Genomic DNA, 21,601 nt, shown 5'->3' with positions numbered 1-21,601 from the left:
TCAGTTTAGCACTAGCCTGTGAGTGCGAGCATGCCTCTCTTCCTCTAATAATCAGAGGCTATTTGTGCTGCAGATATAGTTCCAGGGCTCCTTGCAGGCCTAAGTTCCCTCCTGAGCTCTCAGAGAATAGGACAGCAAGGCAAGGAGGGTGGGAGCAGCCTCAGCCCATCTTGACTCACTTAAAGCCTAGGTGAGATGATGTCAGGTCTGCTCAAAACCCTCCAGCAGCTTCCTGAACACCTCAGAGTAGGACCAGAATCCTCACCATGGCCTCCGGCCCATGTCCCACCCCATTTCCTGGCCCGTGCAGTCTATGCTCCAGCCACATTGGCCTTCGCGCTGTTCCTTACACATACTGAGCACACTCCCACCTCACCGCCTTTGCACTTGCGGTTCCTGCCACCTTTCTGCAGATTCCCTTAGGCTTTTCTAACTTTACCTCCTTCGGTCTCCCCTTTCTGGCCTTCTCTGGCCCCTGGCTAAAATAGCACCTCCCTCCCTCCCTCCCACACTTCCTTTTCTAGTCTCCATACCACTTAGCACCACTTAGCACTATCCGACATGCTGGAAATTTACTCATTTTTTTTTAATCACCTGTCTATGTGAGCTCCATAATAGCAGAGATTTTGATGTGCTCACTGCGTCTCCAGAATCGGTGTTCAATAAATATGAATGGATGAATTTGTAAAATGAAGTCAGCGCCACCCACCTGGCAGGGTTATGTGGACGTGGAAGTTCCAGTGCCAAGTTTCCTCATGTGTGGTCTCTATACTCCCGTGGACCATAGGAGGCTCTTAAACATGGTGCTGTGTTAGTAGGTTCGTATTTATGTCTGCCTTCTATTTATGGCAAGTTATAATGATTTTCCATTTATGGTCTTAATGTACAGTTTCCTTTTTAAAGTAAACTTATTTAAGATTTTAAAAAGAGAAAAATCTATATTTGCCAGCTTAAAAGTTAGTTTATAACACACATCACAATCTTAAAAGAAAACTTCTGAGAATCAAAAGACATATTTATTAATTGTTTTGTAGCAGATATGTATTGAAAATGACTTTTTAGGTGGCTGTGTAAGACGAACATTTTCAATAAAAATACAGCATACTGCATCCTGGAGTCTAGGAGGAAATCCTGGGTTCTGGATCTGCATCAATATTCTACAAACCCCAAAACTAAATATAAAATCTCAAGGTATGTATTGGTAGCAGTAAAAATGGCACATAGCAGGATAGCATAAGAATAAACGTAAGTCTAAGGTGTTTGAGAAGTAACTCAAGCTATTCGGCTTATCCATCTGGCGCGATCTGGCGTGTGCATAGCATGTGATTTTGTGATTTTGTTACTATGTCTACCCAGGGTGTGAGAAACTTGGATCTTTGCTGCAGTGTTTTGTGTTGTTTCGTTTCACCTCTAGGGGGTAGTATCAGCCGCCGCTTCAGATCTTGTTCGGCTTCTGTTTGTAGTGTAGGTTCACTGACGGCAAGGTATATCCTTTTGCTGTTTCGAGGATGGGAGGATATCTGATATACCAGCAAAAACAATAAAACACAAGCTCAGACTGTACTTTTTCATTCAACTAATATGCATTGTACTTAACTACACAGCACTGGCACACAGAGAACAGAGTCACTGGGAGAACAGAGGAGTTGGCTCTTAGGGTGGGTTTTGAAGGAAGAGTAGGGGTTTTATACTATAAGATACATTTGGATCGTCTCTTATTGTGAGTGTAGGGCCATCATTAAGAACATTCATGAAAGCGTCATTTTAGTCCTCTACGAAATCCTTCTCTGAGCTCTAAGATGTGACAGACTTTGGATTTGGACACCCCTGAGTACTAGCTCTACCATTGTACCACTGAGAACTCACTCAGGTGTGACTCAAACACACACACACACACACACACACACACACACCAGCACACACACACACACACACACACACACTTAAACTGGCTTTAGTAAAGAAACAAGTGTATTAGCTCTTGTGACTAGAAAGTCCAAGATACTGCTGGCTCAGGTGTGGCTGGATACGGGGGTTAAATATGGTTAAGAGGACCTGGTTTCTATCTGGTCTGTCTCTGTCCTCAGTTCCTCTGCCTCTCTGTTGATGTTACTCCTTGGACGGATCTCTCCATGGGACATATAAGGATGTTCATAGTGGTGAACCTAATTGGGTGATAAAAGTGACTTCCTTTGTGGTAGTCCTAGTAGCTCTCGGCTCTTGTCAGCTAATAATTCCAGGTAAAAGGGATAGGGACTTTTCCATCAGATTCGACCAAATCCTGAGTCGAGTCTGTTGGCCTGGCTTGGGGTGCATGCCTAGCTCTGAACTGATCACATGGCCTGGGAGATGGAATACCATGATTGGCCAGGCCTAGATCATGTGCCCGCCCTTGCAGTACTGGCACTGTTACTTCTACCCCAGTCACACGAACTGAGAATGGAGGCGAGGTGGTTTCCCAAAGGAAAATTGAGGTGATGTAACCAGAAGAAAATGAATAGATACTGAGCCGACAAAAACATCCACTTAGATGCTTTGTGGCCTGCCGGCAATTTGCTTCAGCTTTCAAAGCCTCAGTTTCCTCCTCTCTAAAATGGGGCTGATGATCCGAGAGCATAGCATTGTTGCAGACACCCACGATAAGCACCCACAGAGAGCAAAATAAATGAGAGTTACGGTGGCCTGAAGAGCAGGCCCAGTAACCTGGAGCATTCGCTTATTGCTCATAAATTGTCCCTCAGTTAAGATGTGACACTTCAGGGGAGGAGGGGCAGGGGGAGGCAGGTAGCTCAGGTGTATTGAAGTGCTCTGTGAACTCTGGAGTTGCTCCCAGACACAGTGTTTTCACAGCCTCCTTATTAAAGCATTTGAAGTTATTGTTCTTCTCTGCTGGGACCTGACACCTGCAAGGTTAGGCCCCAAACATTTGACATTCGACATTTGCCAGCCTTAGAAACCAATACCACTTCTCAACTAGCTTTTCTTTAATGCAGCTCAGGCTCTGGCACTCGCTAAATCAGCCTTGTTTAGAATTCTAATGTTCTGGCCTCAGAGGAGGAGTATATGATTCCTGAAATATAGACTCTGTCCAGCGCCTTTAAATATAACTGATTCTTGGTGTTTCTTTCCAATTCCATTTTTCCCTTGAAAGAACTAATAATATGGCCATTGATAAATTCTACACTGTCTCTGGGGCTAACATTAGGGATGAAGATGATAAGAATATCAAGAATGACAGCGAGGCTTTGCTTCTGTGTCACATCCAAGTTCCTTAGACCCTTTACTGTACTTAACGAGCTCCTCCTTGGCACCCGTTACCCTCGGTCAATCCCAACTTCTGGCCATGAACATTTCAGGCTTTTTTGAGCCCCCAAACCTTTGCCCCTGCTAATGATCCTGCTGCCTAGAAAGCCTGTCCCTTATCTTATTCCCCAGAAAACATTTCAACTTTAAAATCTCAGCTCAAATGTCTATTTATTTATTTCACTCAATCTTTAGCGAGTGCCCACTGTGTGCCAGGCACTGTCCTAAGGGCTTAGAATACACAAGTGATCAAAACAGACAGTCTTGCCTTCATGTAATTTCATTCTAGTGTAGGGGACAGCCCAATAAATAAAAGGCATAATATGTAAGATAAAGTAGGTGATATATTTGTGGGGGATTGGGAGTGGGTGTGTGCGCACAGTTTGCAATTTTCAATAGGGCAGCCAGCGAGGACCTCTCTGAGAAGATAGGATCTGAGGCAAGCCTTGAAGGAGGTAAGGAATCTGGGTATTGACCTGGGAGAAGAGCACTCCAGGCAGAAGGACTGGTGGGGCTAGGCCCTGAGGTGGGAGCTGGCGCGGTGCCAAGGGTGCTGGGTGGAGTGGTGGGAGTGGCTCAGAGGCACGCGTGGAGGCCCAGCGTGCAGGGCCTGGTGGCCTGGAGACCTGTATGGAGGAGTGTGATTCAGCTTACCTTTCATTGGGACCCCCCCCGGCTGTAGCAGGGCTCACGGATTGCAGGGGTGTGGGCAGAGCAATTGGTCAGTAAGGAGGCCTGAACCAGAGGCCAGTGGTAGGGGCAGGTGGGGAGGAGTGGCCAGATGTTGAGCATATGGTAGTTTTCCCATGGAGCTGATGGATTGGATGTGGAGTAAGAAAGTGAGCGAGACTTTGAAGATGACTTTCAAGGATTGGGGCCTGACAGTGCCCTTGAGGGGTCCTTTCCGGTTCTCTCATTCAGAGTCTTGGCATCATATTTTTTATGTTTTATTATAATCGTTTGTCTCCTATTTCTGACCTCAGATACCTTTGGTAATCTGATGAGAATTATGGACTCTCTTCCCAGAAAAATACCCTTGTGCATTCAATCAAATGGGTATTCCCAGAACTCCCAGCAGGTCATCCCCGATATCAGGAGCCCCTGGCCAGTGTGTGTTTGCTTGACTGGCTGCAAAACAGCAGGGGGTACCAGTCACACTGTACACAACGGGAGAGGGAGCCAGAGCCCTGCAGAGCGGTCCCTGATGGTGGCCGAGAGCCTCTGACTGGTGGTTGAGTGTTTACAGGCAAGTTGGTATCTGAATATGCACTGGGTCCAAGCTTTTTTTAAACCCTCATTGTGTATGTAACAGCCACACAGTAAGCACTTTATAAATGTTTGCTGAAAGGCAATGATGATAAACCTGGCACTTTATGGGGTTCTCGTACCTTTGTGGGGTGCCTTGAGTGTTAATGCCTCCATTTTATAGCCTGAGAAATAAAGGCTCAGCGAAAGGATGTGTGCAGTGCTGGGAGAGGCAGTGCCTGGCGTCTGACCAGGATTGGGGTGAGGGTTGGCCGATTTGGTGCTTAGTCAGCCTCATCAATTTCATCCTAGGGCTGGTTGTGGTGAAGCTAAGGCTGGAGCCCAGGACCAGGCTCCCCGTTTGATGTTTTCTGGTTCTGCGCCCAGGAATTTATAATCTGGCTAGCATTATAAAGGAGAACAAGAAAGAAAGGATCCTAAACGGCTTTCACTTTTCTCCTAGTTAATCCTTAGAGCAGCCCTGTGAGGTGGACCTTATTAATATCCCCTTTTTACAGATGAGGAAACTGAGGCTCAGAAAAGGCAAGCAGAGTTCAAGGCTCTTCTTGAAGTCTCCAAATCCCTCAGATAATTAGTGAGCAATATATATAGTTAAATGCTAACAACTTATCATTTAATCATACAGCACTCCACACTGTATTGAATATAATTTAATACTAATTGCAGGGTTTCAGGATGAGCTGAAGTGAGCGGGAAGAGATACTTTGGGAACTGAACTGGGCCTTGGGGAGGATAGAGTGGAGACTTTGGGTGGAGGCTGGAGGGGGATGGAGTAGATTTCTGGAGAACAGGAATAGAATGATTAAGGCATCAGTGTAGGACCGAGCCTGGGTGGGAGTGGGGATTGGCTAGCATAATGCTATTTAAATAACGGAACTCTATAAATGTAAATGTAAGTGACATTTATTGAGAGCTTTCTAGGTGCCATGTACTGTGCTAAGTCCTTGCCACTGTTACTACGTGGAATCCACATTCCCCTGTGAGAGAAAGAAAAATCCACCCAGACAGGTACTGCATTAACTCCATTTCACAGATGAGGAAAGTAACAGCAGTGGTGTGACTTGGAGCCAGGCTGGACTCCAAAGTGAGTGTTCTTCCCAACTCAAGTCCAGAGGCATCCATTTAGAGGTGCTACAGATTGTGAATAGTGGGGAACAAGATAGACTAATCTAGGGCCTTGCTTCTCAAAGTGTGGCCCATGGGCATTGCCGGGGTCTTGTTAAAAATGCTCCCTCCCCAGTCCTCCTGAATCAGAGCCTGCATTTCAGCATAATCTCCAGTGATTTGTGTGCACTTACCATTTGAGAAGGACAGTCTGGTGAAAAGTTTGGCTGGATATATGCTTGTGTTCTTCAAGTCTTTCCGATGACTTCTTCCTCCTGGCAAAGGCGAGTAAATGCATTACTGGAGGGTCTGAGGTGAAAGCCCAGGGCAGTCTACCACTAACTGAGATCTCTTTGAAGTCTCATGTTTCATCTAAAAATGTCATCAAATTCCATACCATAATATATCAGTGGTCATTTTAATATTTCAAAATGGTTATGTAAATTGCCTTGGAGTAGGATCCCAGTTCCTGGAAGATGCATGGGATAGGTTTCCTTGTATCTTAAATGGAGTAATAATAACCACTTCAAGGGCTACTGTGAAGATCAAAGGAGAATCATGTATATGGAAATGCTGCATAAATTGTCCGCATCATCCACATGTTGTTATTCTGGAAGGAAGTGAGCCTCCTCCCCAGACCTAGTGTCCTGCAGCCAGCTCTCCTCAGGCCTCAGCTCTGAACTAGGAGTGACTCTCTGGGTCCCCTTCCTTGTAATCAGAAAGAGAAGCGAAGACAGAGGGAAGAGACCCAGAGAGGTGAGATGGACAGAGTCAATGACCATCCACATCTGAGGCCAAAGGAGGAGGGGTAGGCAGAAAGAGAGGCCCAGGCAGAAAGCTACGAGGGAAGGGAGGCTCATTCAGAACTGCAGAAAGCTGGAGGAGGAGGGTTCAGGCAGGGGCAGGTGGTCAGCAGTTCCCCATGGCCCGGAGCAATTGGACAGGATGAGGGAGGTAAGAGCTGTTATATTTGGTTAAGGAGATTTGGGTCACCCTTGGGTAGGGGTGTAGTAGAATAATGGGGTTAAAACCAGATTTTGACAAGAGAACGATGGAGATTCTTTTTTTTTAATCTCTTCTCCCTATGGTAATTGTTAGGATTTTCACACAAATTACATTTCTATTACAAATGTCTTACTTGCCATTTTAAACTTGATCCCTGTAACTTGTCACTAGAACCAAGTTGATATTGTCTCTTTAATCCATTCCTTGGCAAAAAAGTTATTTAAGAAACATAGAAAATTGCAGAGCATTGTTTATAGTATGATCCTATTTTTGTTTAAAAGAATGTGTGTATGTATTTATAAATATGTATGTATGTATATTATAAACAAAGTAAAACATGTAGAGGAATATATATCCAATTATAATAGGAGTTTTACTGGAATATACATATGTCTCTTTAAATAGGTGTAGTTTCATTAATTTTCCCTTCATAAAGCTGTAAAAACATTATATTGTCAGATTATGATATTGACTTATAATTCTTTGGGCTGCAAATGACAGAAACTCAGCTGAAACTTATAAAGCAGGAACTAAATTGTCCAGGTATATCTTCAGGCATGGGTGGATCCAGGGGCTCAAATGATGTCAGTAGGAGTCTGTCTATCTCCTCTTGGATCTGCCATCTTCTTTATTGGCTTCATTCTCACACAGTTATAAGCCTGCATCTCATCAGCTTAGCCCTGCAGTGGAAAGAGAGCGGCTTTTTCCCAAGAGTATCGTCCAAACCCAGGACTGACTTTCAAGAGCTCAGCCCTAGACCAGTGAATCAATGTGGCTGGGGGAAGCACTATGTAGATTGGCAAGGCCAAGGCCAAGGCCAAGGTCATGTGACCCAAGAGGAGAATAAAGGAACCTTTAAGGGCATCTAAGGAAGCCAGCGAACTGAAAAAAGGGGCTGAGGAAATCCAGAGCTCTGTTGCCAAAAAGGCATGTGCAAACCCCAAATGTCTGCCCTCTGAGTGACATATTTTTGTTAAGGAGTAAGTTGCTTATAGTAAGCATACATTTCTCTTTCAGTGGCAAGAGAAAAATGAGATCCCCTCTTAAACAACTGATTTAGGTTATATTTGGTTATGACCATGGAGATAAGTAAATAATGAGTGTGGAGAGAAGGTAAAGCCCAAATCTCGTCCGAGCCCTTGATTTTTTATAGGGCATGGGAGGAACGAACAGTGGCGTGGGCTGGGGAATCGACGTAGATCGTTAGTTGTATGTGTTCAAGACCCACTGGGCCATCCAACAACCTCTGGGGCTCTGGGTCGCCAGAGTGATGCGCCCAGGGAGCTGGGCCTGCGTCAAGGTCAGCCTCTGCCTCGTGGCCTCGTGTGCAGTGCGTGTTGCACCTGGGCTTCAGTAAATGCTTCTCCGCGTTCCAATATCACACTGCTCTGTTTCTTCATTTCAGGGTTACACTAAGGACATGGTGACAGACTTTGATGAGAAACATGATGAGTATTTAATATTGCTTCAGCAGAGGAACCGGTAAGACGAAGCCGCTTGTCGGCAGCCCTTGATATTAGCCAAATAAAAACCCTATTTAGATTTATTAACGGCACACAGGCTCTGGTTCACATTGGAATGGGTTGCAGTCACCTCCGCTTAGAGGTTGGAATATTATCTGCGATGCCAGCCCTTATTTCTCCATTCACTGATTTAATTGCATCTTTTGATTGAGCTGTAGCAAACTGTTCCACGTGTAAATGCCTGCCTCTTGCCTCCCTGCTTCTGTTCTGGGAGAAGGTAGGTTTGTCATGAAAAGCTAGAATTTGGCAGGGCCTGTGCATTAGTCACCTGAATAGCCCAGTCTGTGATCTTACAGGCTTGCCGGTCCTTTGAAATCTGAGCCTGTAATCATGTCTTGTTATGTAAAGGTGGACTCATTTTACATTTGTGTTTGAAAGTTGGTCGATATGTCATTTAAAGTTAAGTTAGTATGGATTTTGACTCTAGAGGGCTGGTTTTTGAAAAAGCCTGCAGTAGGTGCAGTGTTTTGTGACTGAGGTCACAGCACTGGGGTCTGGTTTGAAAGGCATCGTGTCCTCGGGGCTGTGGAAGTTTGCAGGGCTGTGGAAGTTCATTTTCAGTTTACTGTGGTCTGTCTTCAGGTCTGGAACCTTGCAGTAAGCTGGGTTTGCAAACTGAAATGTTAGGAGGGGCCAGGCAGTGAGTGAAGCTGGCTCAGTGGGGACAATGGACACCCAGAATTCTTACATCCAAGCTGTTCTGCCTAGTCCGGTTGTTTGTGAGAACACAGGCTCGGGTCCATATCCTCCCAAGGTTGCAAGAGAAGCTGGAAATCTGGGTTTGTGTTGTGAAACCTCCTGTGTTTTAAAATGTTGGTAATAAATTCAAATGAAAGTGAAAAACAAATGGAAGACGGCGGCAGGCCCCTAAAACCTACCTGCAGGAGGGGGAGGGATGGGATGCTACTTTGGGCCTTTGTGTTCTGGAAATGAGCTCAGGGTCTCTGACTGGCTGGATTCCCAGCGCCTGCCACCTGGGGCCCCAGTGGCGTGTCGCATGGGAGAAGTTTTTATGTGCAAGGTAGTCCCATGTGTGGTAGGGGTTTAGTGTTCCTGCCCACCAGCTCCTTTACTAAGTTTCACTAAGACCCCCAGTACTATGACAACAACACCTGCCCACATTTCCAGATACCTCTGGGGAGGCGGCACCTCTCGCAGTTGGAGAACCTCTGGACAGATAACTCCCCAGGACCAGCCAGAAATGCCTAGCGCTGTCCTCTGTGCCCAGCTGTTCTGTGCCCATCTCTTTCCAACCCAAGGGCCACCTCCAACTCGAATAGCAGAAGGCTTGTGCTAATTAGCCCAACGTGGGTTTTTATCATCATCAATGCCATGGAGCAAGATGCTTTTATTCAGTTTCTGGCAGGCTAGATGGTGCCCCCGAACACCTAGGTGACTTATCTGGGAGGAGAGTGTCAGATGAGCAAATTACTTCTCATTAATCGAGGGATCAATAAGTGTATGATCAAAGAGGCACCAGCCAATAGCACATAGAGACTATCTAATGACCAGGTTGCAGCACAAAGGCAATTAAAAAATATATCAAAACTGAGTTGCCATAAAATTTGGGGGATGTATTGTCACCGAGAAGAAGCTGGTTTGAGGACAGGAAATTAGAAGGTAGAGCTAGAAAGAAACACACCCACATGGAGAAATATGGAGAGGGGGAGTGCCCCGGAGCTATCATCGGTGTTGGTTTTAAGGCACCTTTGGAGTGCCAGCTGCGTGCCAGGCGCCTCTCTCCCATCATTTCATTTCATCAGCACGCTATCTGATGAGGCAGGTGCAGTTACTGCACCCATTGTACAGGCAAGGAGGGGGAGACCCAGAGCTGCGTGCAATTTGCCCAAGGTCATACGACCAGGAAGTGGTGGAGCTGGGCTGTACTTTCTTATTTATGTTTTGTTCGGCATCGTCATAAATAATCATGAGGAGAAAAACCTGCCAGGGAAGCCAATGGCTCTAAGTTCACTACAGAGGGGTTTTGTGGGAATAAATTGCAGTTTTCTTGGAAATCTACTTACATGACTGGGTAGGGAACCAGCCTCTGAGCTTTAGACTGGGTCTAGGGAGAGATGAAAACCCAGGCTGCTTTTCTGGGTTGCCTTGTGACCTTCGCAGTGGGTGTGCAGTCATTGCAGTGAGTTTCAGAAGAGATCTGCCAAGAGCACAGTGGTCCAAAGATGCCGGGTGACATTATTCTTTTATTCATTCAGTAGGAGTTATTGAGTACCTCTCAGTGCCTAGCATCACCACTAGTATGAAGGAGAACATTGTGATGAGAAAGACGCAGACTGTTAGTTAATGCTCCTTTGCTGGAAGGGACAGAAGCCCAAGGTCAATGGACTTTAAACAACAAGGAATCTTAGCTGGCTCATGAAATTAAGAAATCCAGATAATACCCTGGCTTCAGGCATAGTTGGATCCAGGCACCCCAGTTATGTCTCCATCTCTCAGCTCTCTTTTCCCACGTTGGAGTCATCTCGGGCATGTACTTCCCTCATGGAAGGCAGCCACTGGAAGCCCCACACTTACATCCTACCTCAAGGCGGGAAAGAAAGAGAGCACTTCTTTCTTAACAATTCTAGTAAAAGTGTTGAGAAGGACTCCCGCTGGTCTGGCTGGGGCCCCATTCCCATCTTTGAGCCAGTCGCCCCCTGTGTCTGATGAGGTGACATGGACCGACTGGCTAATCCTTGGCCACCCCATTAAGCCAGGGGTAGAGTGAGTCTCACCAAACCACGTGGGGTGAGGAAGGAGTGGAGCAGCACCCAAAGGGAATCTGCGGGGCTGTGTTTCGAAGACGGGGGACAGGTACCAGGCAGGCAAAAAGAAAAGCCCTTGCTCTGGAGGAATTCCCCCTTGCCACCCAGGTGAGCACCAGGCCACCTGTAACTATGCCAGAAAAGCGAAAGTGATCATGTTCTCCGGGAAAGGCCTGGGGAGGGTGAGGAGATGTGACAGTCTCCGTTCACCCTGCACAAACCCTCCCGGAGAACTCTGAGTGATTCTGGTCACTCAGCTTCCTGAAACATGTAATCACACACAACAAGACTCATGAAAAAGCAAGCAGAGTGACCAAAGGGCTGAGATATGAGCAGTGACTGAAGAGTTAACGGCCAAGGAGACATAACACACACCTCTTGATGTGGAGGGTGGGGCAGGTTCAGAAATCCAGCAGTGGCATTATTTGCTTTTTGGAAAACATCATTTGCGGGAGACTTACAGGAAAATGTGCCCTCTGAGGGGTGGACCTACTGCCTCAAGAGGAAATTCAGGCAGAAAGAAGGAAGGGGAGAACCAGCATCCAGTGGGGACCTCACACAGCTGGTCTCTGAGTTGGGGCTTCAACCTGGTCTCGCATTCCGACCCCATGACAACTCAGAGAGATGTAGGCATTCCTGTTCTCATTTTGCAGAAGAGGAAACCTAGGACTTTCCCCAGGTCACACAAGCTAGGGAAATGGCAGAGTCTCCAGTATGGAGCCTCATCCTCCACACATTGTCCTCTACGCATAGGGGTGGTGACATCTTAGAGGACAAGTATCAGAGTTTCTGGGCCACCCAGGTTCTAGGAGGAATGGTAGGCTTTTTGCACCACTGCCCTTGGCTTCTCCATGCTCCAAGGCTGGACTCAACTCAGGACACTCCAGGACGCTCCCAGCTGGAAGCCACTGCTCTTTCTCTGAAGCCTCCTTGCTCAAAACCCCTGTGGCATGGTGAGGAGACAGACGGCAGAATGAGTGGCTGACAGACAGGCTCTGGTGCCTTGCAGACTGGAATTTAAATCTGGCTACGTCCTTGGCTTTCTCGACCTTGAACAAGTTCATTAATCAAATATGCCAGTGGTAAGGCCTAGATCCCAGAGCCAAGAAGGGTTTTAAGCAAGACAAGGTACCTGAAGGTCCATAGTAATTCCATCACCCAAGGGTGCTTTCTTCATCATCACCTTCATCATTTTAATGTTAAACATGCTTTTCCCCTGAGCTGACATCCAGGTAATCCTTGAATGCCTCACCCTTAGAGAACCTCTCGGTTGGCCATTTGAGTAACTGAGGTTCCAAGGAGCCATGTGGCTAGTCTAGTCACGCAGCAATGTCAGCGCTTAGAGACCGAGATAGTTCACTCCTGAACTTAGTCACACTTAGGTCCATGAGCATTTGCCACCCACCCTTTGAGCTCAGCTAAGTCCTTTCACCACCTGGGTCCCTGCTTGTCCCTGACCACCCAGCCATCAAGTGTGTCATGTCCCCCGTCACTCCCTATGACACCCTGTGCTCTAACTCCTGGAGCCTTCACTCTGTCTTTTGTGTAAAAAAGAGCTCTCTGTACAAGTGATTCAAAGCTCAATACAGGATAAAATGAAATGACGCCTGCACTGTGCATTAGATTCACGGTAGCTGTTAATAGGATGCACATCCAAGTCTTCTCTCCCTGCTAGACCTGGAGTTCCTTGGGGCCACTTGTTCCAGAAATAGATACTGAGAGCATTCCTCACCATTTCTCGCACTGAGCATGGACCCTGTGCCCAGGGGCTCAGATTCTGATGGGATCTGGGAATAAACAGACACACAGATTCTATACTGTAGCATGAAAACTGAGACGTGCTATCAAACGAAGATAACTCATGCGAGAATAGAGTGTGACCGGGCAGTAGAGGGCAGGGGCTCCATCTTTGATAGGGCAGGGACTGAATCTGATTTTTCTGAATCCCCTTCACCTAGGACAGGTTTGTATGCAAAGCAGGCTATCAATTTAAAAAAACCGACTTTTCTTTGATGTCATGTGAATATTACTGATGCGCTCAGCTGCAGCAGAGGAGTTCCTATAGCGATTCCTTCCACAGTTTGAATAATTATCTCCTTATTTATCAGCTTCATAAATCCACATTTTCATAAATCATCCTGCTTAAAGAGAGGCGAGGCCCACAGGGAGCGCCAGCCCCAGATCCTAGGGAATGGGATGCCACCTTAATCATTAAGGTGGCATCAAGGGACAGAGTGGTCTCCGGAGGGAAGTGGAGGCAGGAACTCTCCACCTGGTGGTCAAATTTTCCGCCCCCGCCCATGCCGGGGCCTCCCAGGGCCTGGCTCCCTGCCGTCTCTCCCTGGAGGCCGCTGATGCCCACAGAGCCCTGTGACTGTTTGCTCCAGCGAGCGCATACGGCTAGTGCTGTGTTTGGAAACTGTCTCTTAGCTACTTGTGTTTTCCTTCTGTTTTATGCTGTTGCCCCACAATAGCCCCACAACCTAGCATCTCCTAGGTTTCTGAGGCTGGCAAGAGATAAGCGGTCTGTAATAAATGTTCCTGCCACGATGGTTGAAAAGATGGATGTAGCAACAGCTCAAGAAACATTTAAAAAGCAAACAGAAATCACCCATAATGCTACTACTCTACCTTAACAAATGATTTAATTTTTATCACCTTCTACTCTGGGGCCGCAAACATAGTTTTTTTTCCAACTTTGCGCTTACCACAAATGTACCATTTTTATTCTGCCTTTTTCACACTCCCCTCTCCCACTGAACAGATTCCAAACGACCCCTTGCATTTCGACGGATTCTTCATAATTATAATGGCTGCATGAGATCCCAGATCCCACTTCTCTGTCGTTGGACATTTGGGTTGTTTTCAGGGTTTTGTTATGATCAAATGTTGACCGTTGTTCCTGACCTAGAAACAATTTGCTGGAATGTGCTTATCGGGCAAATACCAAGCATATAGCATTTTCCATATTTTCCTATTACTTCTGAGGAGGTTCTGTGAGTTACCAGCAGTGTCTTAAGTTTGCCAAGTTCAATATAATCTTGCTAGCTTTAGAAGTTGTCTTCTTCGTGGTGAAGACTCTAGAGCCAAATTGCTTAAGTTTGCATCCTAACCCTGACACCATGATCTTGGGCAAGTTACTTAACCTCTCTGTGCCTCAGTTTCCTTATCTATTAAATGGGGATAATAAACGTAATTACCCCATTGGTGGTCGTGAAGATTAATGTCAGTGCTCGTATTCACAGAGTCTGTACTCATGAATTCATTTACTCACTAAAATTTATTTGTAAGTCCAAAATCAATACTTGGAGTGCTTTCACGGTCATTCAAAGGCATTTTCAGAGTGGCAAAAAATTTTTGTTGCCTGACACAGGTACAGATGAAGTGTAGGGTTAGGCGACACTCTACCTTCTTCTTTCAGCTTTTATACTGTAAACAAAGTCCTTTTTGCGGTATACCTAGGGCCACATTCTTTTCCACATTCTTGTGATTTTGATGGTGATTCTGCTATGTTTAAGCCAGCATAGTGCTGAATGCTCAGTAGTGTTGCTAAGTAGGAGGAGGCTGTGACGTTCTCTACCGAGAAAATACATGCGTTAGATAAGCTTCATTCAGGCCTGAGTTACAGTGCTCCTGGCTGTGAGTTCAGTGTTAATGCATCAGCTCTATATTGGATAAGGTGCTTTCAACAAAAACACACCTTATATATTGATCAGTTGATGAAAATGTTGTGACCAGAGGCTTGCAGGAACCAAATCCTATATTTTCCCCTAGGAGCAATGGTTCACTGTTCACTAATTCAGTGTCCGAGGCAACTTTGTAGAATATAGCTACTCAGAATAATGAGAATTGACTGTTGACGTAAAGGACAGAGTTCAGCATATAGTACACACCCTTTATGTGATTACTTTTATGTTTTAAAATTTGCATTTTGCTAATATGGTAGGAACTTATTTAATCACTGAGGATGCACACCTGTTGCCATGTTGCTTTGACAGTTATCTGTATTCCTCCTTGTGCCAAAATAAATCTGGTTGATGTGGGGGTAGCATGAAGGTGTTCGTAATGACACTGAAGGGTTTGGTGCCAGATGGGAACAGTTCTAGAGGGGCCAAAGAGGACACTGCACACTGCTCATGGCAGCGCAGTATCAGGGGTGGGGAAGGGACCAAGCCCTAGGTGTGAGGCCGGGCTTTAGAGAGAGCTGAACTGGAGACCCAGCCATGCTCAGGCCAAGACCCTTTTAGCCAAAGGGTGTGATAATCTTGAACAAAAGCCTGCACTGATATATTTTTAACTGTATCAGAGTATAAAGTGATGACATTTGAGATATCAGGGGTGAATATTTGAGAGCTCATTTATTTACTGAAGCAAAAATATCAGTCCGCCTGGTCTGCCAAAGGATGTTTTCTGACTTGTGGGTGCTATGTGAAATCTCTCTCACGAAGCCTTAGACCCTAAACCACGTTTGCTTAAACATTAAACAAAGGGCCGTCGTCCACACAAAGTAGAAATAAATGCACAACATTAGGATGATGCCAGGGAATCCAGGCTGTGTGGCAGTGTGCACACATGCCTGCTTTCTGTCTCAGCCGCCATGGGGTGAGGACTTGCGCCTTCATTTTTGCTTACATGTGTTTGAGGCTCAGAACAAAAGCAGAAACACCCCTGCAGGGCCTGAAACAGTTTTCCCTCAGCTGCTTGGCTTCTTCTCCTTGTGCGTAATGGGCTTCTTAGAGGCTGTTTGTACACAAACAGCTGGGGACTGCCACCCGGCCTCTGGTTATATCAGAGCAGCAATTCTCCCCCCATGTGGGGGTGGGCGGTGGCCCAGGCTCATATAACGAGGAGCAAACAATCATTTCTCTTTTAGGATATTAAAGCATTTGAAAACCAAGGACCCTATGCAATTGAGACTGGAGCACTTGGAGCAGGGGTTCTCTGTCTATGTCAACGGGGCCAATTCTGAACTGAAGACGTCGCCGCGGAAAGCTGTCCACTCCGACTTCTCCAGAAGTGCATCACATGCCGAGGGGACACAAGGTAAGTGCAGGCCCTTCCAGGCCAAGCAACAGCTCTGTTAACTAATTAGGAACAACGGAGCCGCATCCTATGAACATAAACTTACCAGCAAATAACTGGTTAACCTAAACAAGTTAACTATACCCACTCGGCCAAAAATAGGGAGCGGGAGAGTGAGAAGGAGAGGAAAATCCTTCTTTATTCCTTTTTAAACTCGTCTTGGCCTCCACTGCCCCAGGGCAAAGGTGTCCAGAGCAGTAAATTCTTGGTTTTTATATTTCCTAGGACTTAACTACCTGTAATTTAAAGAAACATCTAGGATAATTTTGATTATGCCTGATTTTTGCTCGAGATGTCTTTACTTCAAAACCCAACCGCCCTGTGTGATATTGAATTCCACTGTTCAGTTTTGAATTTACTTACTCTGTACTCTGTGCATTCTTTAATGGCGTTCATGTTGTCACCATTGGGGCCCATAGGAATTCTGTGTCGCCCCAACGGCAGGGGGAGGGAGATGGATAAGACGGAGCAGAAGGGTAGTTAGTATTTTCCCTTGGTTCTCCCTCAAACGAAGGCTGTGAAGAATCACAGGTCACTGAGGTTTAATAGTTTTATTAAAAGCATATTTTAGAAAGACAAAGAACGCCCCAAGGAGGCCCAAGGAGGCGCACGGTCCCTGCAATGAGAGCTGCAACAGAGCGCTATACTAACAACTACAACAACGAGAGGGCAAAAAAAGGGGGCAAAAAGAAAGGCCCAGAAGTGGGAATGTCTGCCTTATATTTGGGCTGTGATGGGTGGTTTCAAAGGCATTCCTAGGTGATTGGCAAGTGAGGTCATTTTGATTGACACCTGGCTGCTATGTAACTCTTTGCCTAGTGCTTACCCAGAATTCTGCTACCATCGGGGTGTTCTTTGTGCAGTCTCTAGGCTGGGCCCCTATTGCTCATGTCTGACTAGCCACCTAACAGTGTGTCCTATAATAAAAGCACAGAAAGTCTGTGAACTGAAGTAGAAAGTGGAATAGAAAACACCCAACCCAGTGACAGGCCCACGATAGGTACCAACAATGGTTTGGTGGTTGAACGAATGAAATGGCAGATCACATGGAGTCAGGTCCCAGTTTGGCCGTGTTACTTAGGGGTAGCCATTTTGTCTCCCGATGCCTTTATTTCCTCATCTTTAAAATAGCTCCAATGAGCATGCCTATCCTAGGGTGCCAGAGTGCCCTTCAAGGCAGGCTGCTGTGCATGAGAGGCCGGTGTGCAACCAAGTTACGAGAAAAGGATTTGGAATGAGGCAGAGCTGGGGTCGAACCCAGTTCTGCCACTTTCTTGCTCCGAGACCTCTGGGAGTTGGGTTCTCCCTGACCCTCAGTATCCTGTTCTGTAAAAGGGGAATAATTATGCCCACCTTGCAGGTTTGCCGGGAAAATTAAGAAATAGAAAGTATCCGGCACACAATAATCTTGATTTGTGCTGTTCTAATTCTTTGCCTTACTGGCATGGTAAGATCCCAAGCCATTAATAAATAGTGAAAGTCAAAACGACAACAAGGTGACAAAAGGCGAAAGTGATATCCACAAACCTTCCCTAGGGGAGTGGTGGCAGTTGAGTTTGGAGGTTAACATGTGTTTCCTAGCCCCCGGGGAAAGGAGGGAAATGGGATGCCTCTCCTGGCTTTCCTGGTAGAGGAGTCCAGAGATCTGTTGCTCCTTCGGAGAAGCGGCCTTTTTTGAGTCTGGGTTTCAGGGAGGGACAGATAATAGGAGTCTCAGTATTAGGGCCACCAGGAGTATGTTCACCCGTTCAACACATATCTCTCCCCTCTTTTCCACAAATCCTGGCCTATTGTGCACACTGACCTGTGCCCTTGGTGACTGTTCCTTTTATATATTGACCTGCTCGATTTGGCTGTACGTTATTATACATATTATTCCATAGTACGGAGGTGCCATGACTTACTATTATTCTGTTTTTGCTGGGCATTTAGCTTGTTTCTAATGCCTTGCTGCTCCAAACCATGCTACAGTGAATAGCTTTGCATATGGGATTGTGGGCACACTGATGTGTATTTTAGATGTAAATTACAAAACTGCCATCAGTGTGAACTTGTCATCGGCGCCTCAACGAGTCTCCTCCCTCATTTCTGGTGCAGATTGTGGACGAAGAACCCTGTTTCAAGAAGCTGAAGAAGCTTTAAGACGCAGTTCACGGACAGCCCCCAGCAAAGTCCAGCGCCGAGGATGGCACCAGGTCTGGAAATGCTGGGCAGAGTCAAGACGGTGGCCTCAGTCCACACTTTAGAATAAGGAGCTGGGTTATTGAGGGAACAGAAACTTAATTAGGGAGTTTGGAATCGCCATGCATGGTGGTGGTCTGGCCAGGCACTGCAGTGGTGCCCTCTCTGCGTGTGGTGCTGGCCTCTAGAGACCAGAGGAGCCCTTTTTTCTGGATGGGGCCACCCAGCCCCACGCGAGAGTGTCACAGGTCAGACTCACAACCCTGCTGTGATGACTCATTCATACAGCTGTTGTATCAGATGAGCACCTACTATGTGCTAGGCACAGCCTTAGATGCTAGGGATGCAGTAGGTGACTAAGACAAAGCCTCTGCCCCACAGACCTGGGATGCCACTTCGGTTGCTGCTGAGGTCACTGCTGCCAGCAGCTTGTATTTTTGAGCCCCCACCAGGTGCCAGGTGAGGGCTCAGCTCCCACGTGACTCCCCCCTTTGCCCTCACAGCAGACCTACAAGGTAAGTTCCAATATCCTTCCTCTTTTAAGGGAGCTGAGGAGATGAATGCTCAGAAAAGTTAAGTGAACTTTCCAAGGTCAATTGCCAAGAAACGGCAGAATCCAGACTCAAACCCAAATCTGTGGCCCCAGGCTCGGTGTTCCTGCCTTTATGGTCCTTGGCCCTTACCTTGCAGTTGCTCACACCCTCCCGAGATCAGTGTGTCACAACCCCACTGCAGTTTGGAATTGCCTGGGACATTTTAAAATACTGATGCTCAGGCCCCGCCTCCAGAGAGTACCTCTTACTTGGCCTGAGGTGAGGGTTAAGCAAGGGTGGATTGATATACTCTTTGATCCTGTGCTCACTAGGATTAGAAAGCACTGCCTTATAATGTTTTACACTGTACCGTACGTATGGACCTGTAGTAAATGCTTTCATAGGCTTTATCAGGCCATCTTTGCAAAAACCCTGCAGTTCCATAAGTATTGTCATCCTGCCACTGAATAAATTGAGGCCCAGACTTAGAGTCACACAGCTCCTAAGGGAGAAGGGTGGGCTGAGGTTTGAACACTGGACCTGTAACTCCAAGCCCAGTGGTCTCCCACTTCTCTGCACAGGCATTTGTGGGTCTCTGATTCAATGAGGAAGGGTGTTCCTGCCAGCTAGCTCCAGTGCTGATGAGCAAGGCCTACAGGGCACACAGTCTGGAGGCTTCCTTTGTCCCCAGCAATGAATGTTAATTTCTCATTAATGAGGCCTTTCTCCACTTCTTCTAGTTGTTTTGAGTGCCTTCTATTATCAGGAGCCATATTTGCATCTTAGACTGTGACTTAATGGCTGCCCCAGAGTCTGTGCAATTTAAAAGACTTAGCCTAAGATTAATTAGCATCCCTCTCCAGTCTCTCCCTGTGGTCCCACACTTCACAGGGCCTAATCATGGCTAATTTCCTGGCTTCCTGATGCCATGCATGCTGTAATTGTCCTTCTGCACCGTATCAGTCAGGGGTCAGCTGATGCCTAACAATAGAGATCACTCAGGCTATTTTAATCAGAGATGAATGTAATGCAGGGGATCAGGTGCTTACAAAATCCTTGGGCTGACGAGAGGATGGGCTGAGCTGGGCCTGCAGGAATGGTGCCTGGCATCCTAGCTTGGGCCCGCCAGAAAAACTGCTATGTAGAACCTTGTAGGGAAGGTGGAGGTTCAGCATCAGGAGTGTGTCATCTTAGCTGCAGTCCAGGCATTAGGAAGTACTGCCACACCCAATAGCCTCAGAGTGATGCTGTGCCTGCTAGAGCAATGCTGTGAAGGAGGATCCTGCCCATAGCCTGTCCAGCCAGGGTAGAACATTGTTGAAAAGCCCAGGCCTCTGCCACTGTGCTGAGCACAGTAACAGCCTCTCCACCTCGCTTCTGCTTTCCCCGCCTCGTATAAGGCCATCTGATCCACTCACCTAAGTCGCTTCCAGAACCACGGCTGAAAGGGAGTCTGGGAAACCCAGCGTCTGGCTTTTCGGCTTCTTCTGAACAAAAAGACACCCTAACAGGAGAGTGGATTGGGTGCTGGGGGGTCGATCTACCCCCCCCCACCATTACCACATCATCTCTGCTCTACCTGCATGTGGTCCTCTGGGGACCACCCCTCAGAGATATAGATATAGAGATATAGACAAACCCGGGAGCATTCAGCAGTGGCGAGTGGACTGGAAGCCATGTCGAGAAAGAAGTCATCTGTTAATTTAACAGACATTTATTACCCTGGGCCAGACACTAGACAGGGCTCTGGAGTTAAAAACAAGTCACATAAAGCTCCATTCCTGCCCTGGAAGATCCGGCTGTGAGGACACGGGAGCTGCTAACCTGGGAGGAAGAAGCAACAACTCTTCTTAGACATACAGAGGACCGGCCCGTTGGGCTCCAGAGTTAGCAGCTTCAAGCCCGTGGGCCGAATTTGCCTTTCAGATAATACACACAATTTAAAAAGGCTTAGTCGTTTGCTAACATTTAAATTAAAAAGATTTTATATATTTTTTAAGAAGCTCAATTCCTCCTTCTCTGGAAGAATGGAAAGATCTGGCCCCCAGGTTGAGCTGTCCTCCCATAAAACAGCCACTAGTGGGAGCCGAGGAGCGATCACCCTCTTTAGATAGGTCACCAGCCTGCCCACGTGCCGCAGTCCCCACCACTCCCTTCAGAACCCCAGAGCTGAGGCCCGGTGGTAGTTGCAGTTGTTACCTGCTCTGCTACTGTTTCTCTTGTACCCAGTGGCTCCTACCTTTCCATTTCCCGCCTGGCTCTTTGAGACATTTGAACCTATGACCCTTGGAGATTAGAAGTGAAAGGGTTTTGGAGTCAGACAGACTCCTTAGCTGTCTGCCCCAGAGCCAGCAATGTGACCTCCCTGAGCTTTGGACTCGTCATCAGTAAAACCTCCCCTGGCTGCTGGAAAGGAGTGTGTGCAGGGTCTGTCACAGGTGGTTCATTAGCAGGAGCTGTCTGCTTCCGCTGCCTCAGGTAGGAATCCTTGGCAGCAGGTGACAGACAAGCCCAGAGAAATGTGGTTAAGAGCACAGGCTCAGGTACCCGGGTGCAGGTCGTACAGCCCTAGACGAGTTGCTAAACCTCGTGGTGCCCATTTTCTCATCCGTTAGTTGGGTTGGTAATGGTACTGCCTTATAGCGTAGTTAACGAGGCTTGAACAAGGCAGTGTTTGGCGGGCATTTCAAGCAGGGGCGGGCACAGAGGAAATGTCAGTTGGTGGTATGACCATTGTAATCATTGGAGGGGCAGATGCTAAGGGTGGTCTGCGTGGACACCTCATTCAGCCCTTTGTTTATTCCATCATCATTTACTGAGCAGAGCACCTAATAAATTT

General features: G+C 46.9%; 1 protein-coding gene across 1 annotated transcript in view; it reads left to right on the top strand.

The window, feature by feature from the left end:
• Positions 1-21,601, top strand: part of KATNIP (katanin interacting protein) — a 173,066-nt gene that overhangs the window by 36,899 nt on the left and 114,566 nt on the right. Inside the window, exons 3-5 of the mRNA XM_039885563.1 lie at positions 8,084-8,160; positions 15,840-16,009; positions 18,146-18,243. Of these exons, the coding sequence (XP_039741497.1) occupies positions 8,084-8,160; positions 15,840-16,009; positions 18,146-18,243 (345 nt within the window). The remainder of the gene's footprint in view (positions 1-8,083; positions 8,161-15,839; positions 16,010-18,145; positions 18,244-21,601) is intronic.

The sequence above is a fragment of the Pteropus medius genome, unplaced genomic scaffold (genome assembly GCF_902729225.1).
Source record: "Pteropus medius unplaced genomic scaffold, Ma_sr-lr_union100, whole genome shotgun sequence".
Lineage (NCBI taxonomy): Eukaryota > Metazoa > Chordata > Mammalia > Chiroptera > Pteropodidae > Pteropus > Pteropus medius.
Note: the sequence above shows the minus strand (reverse complement) of the source record. Positions and strands in the feature narration are given on the sequence as shown.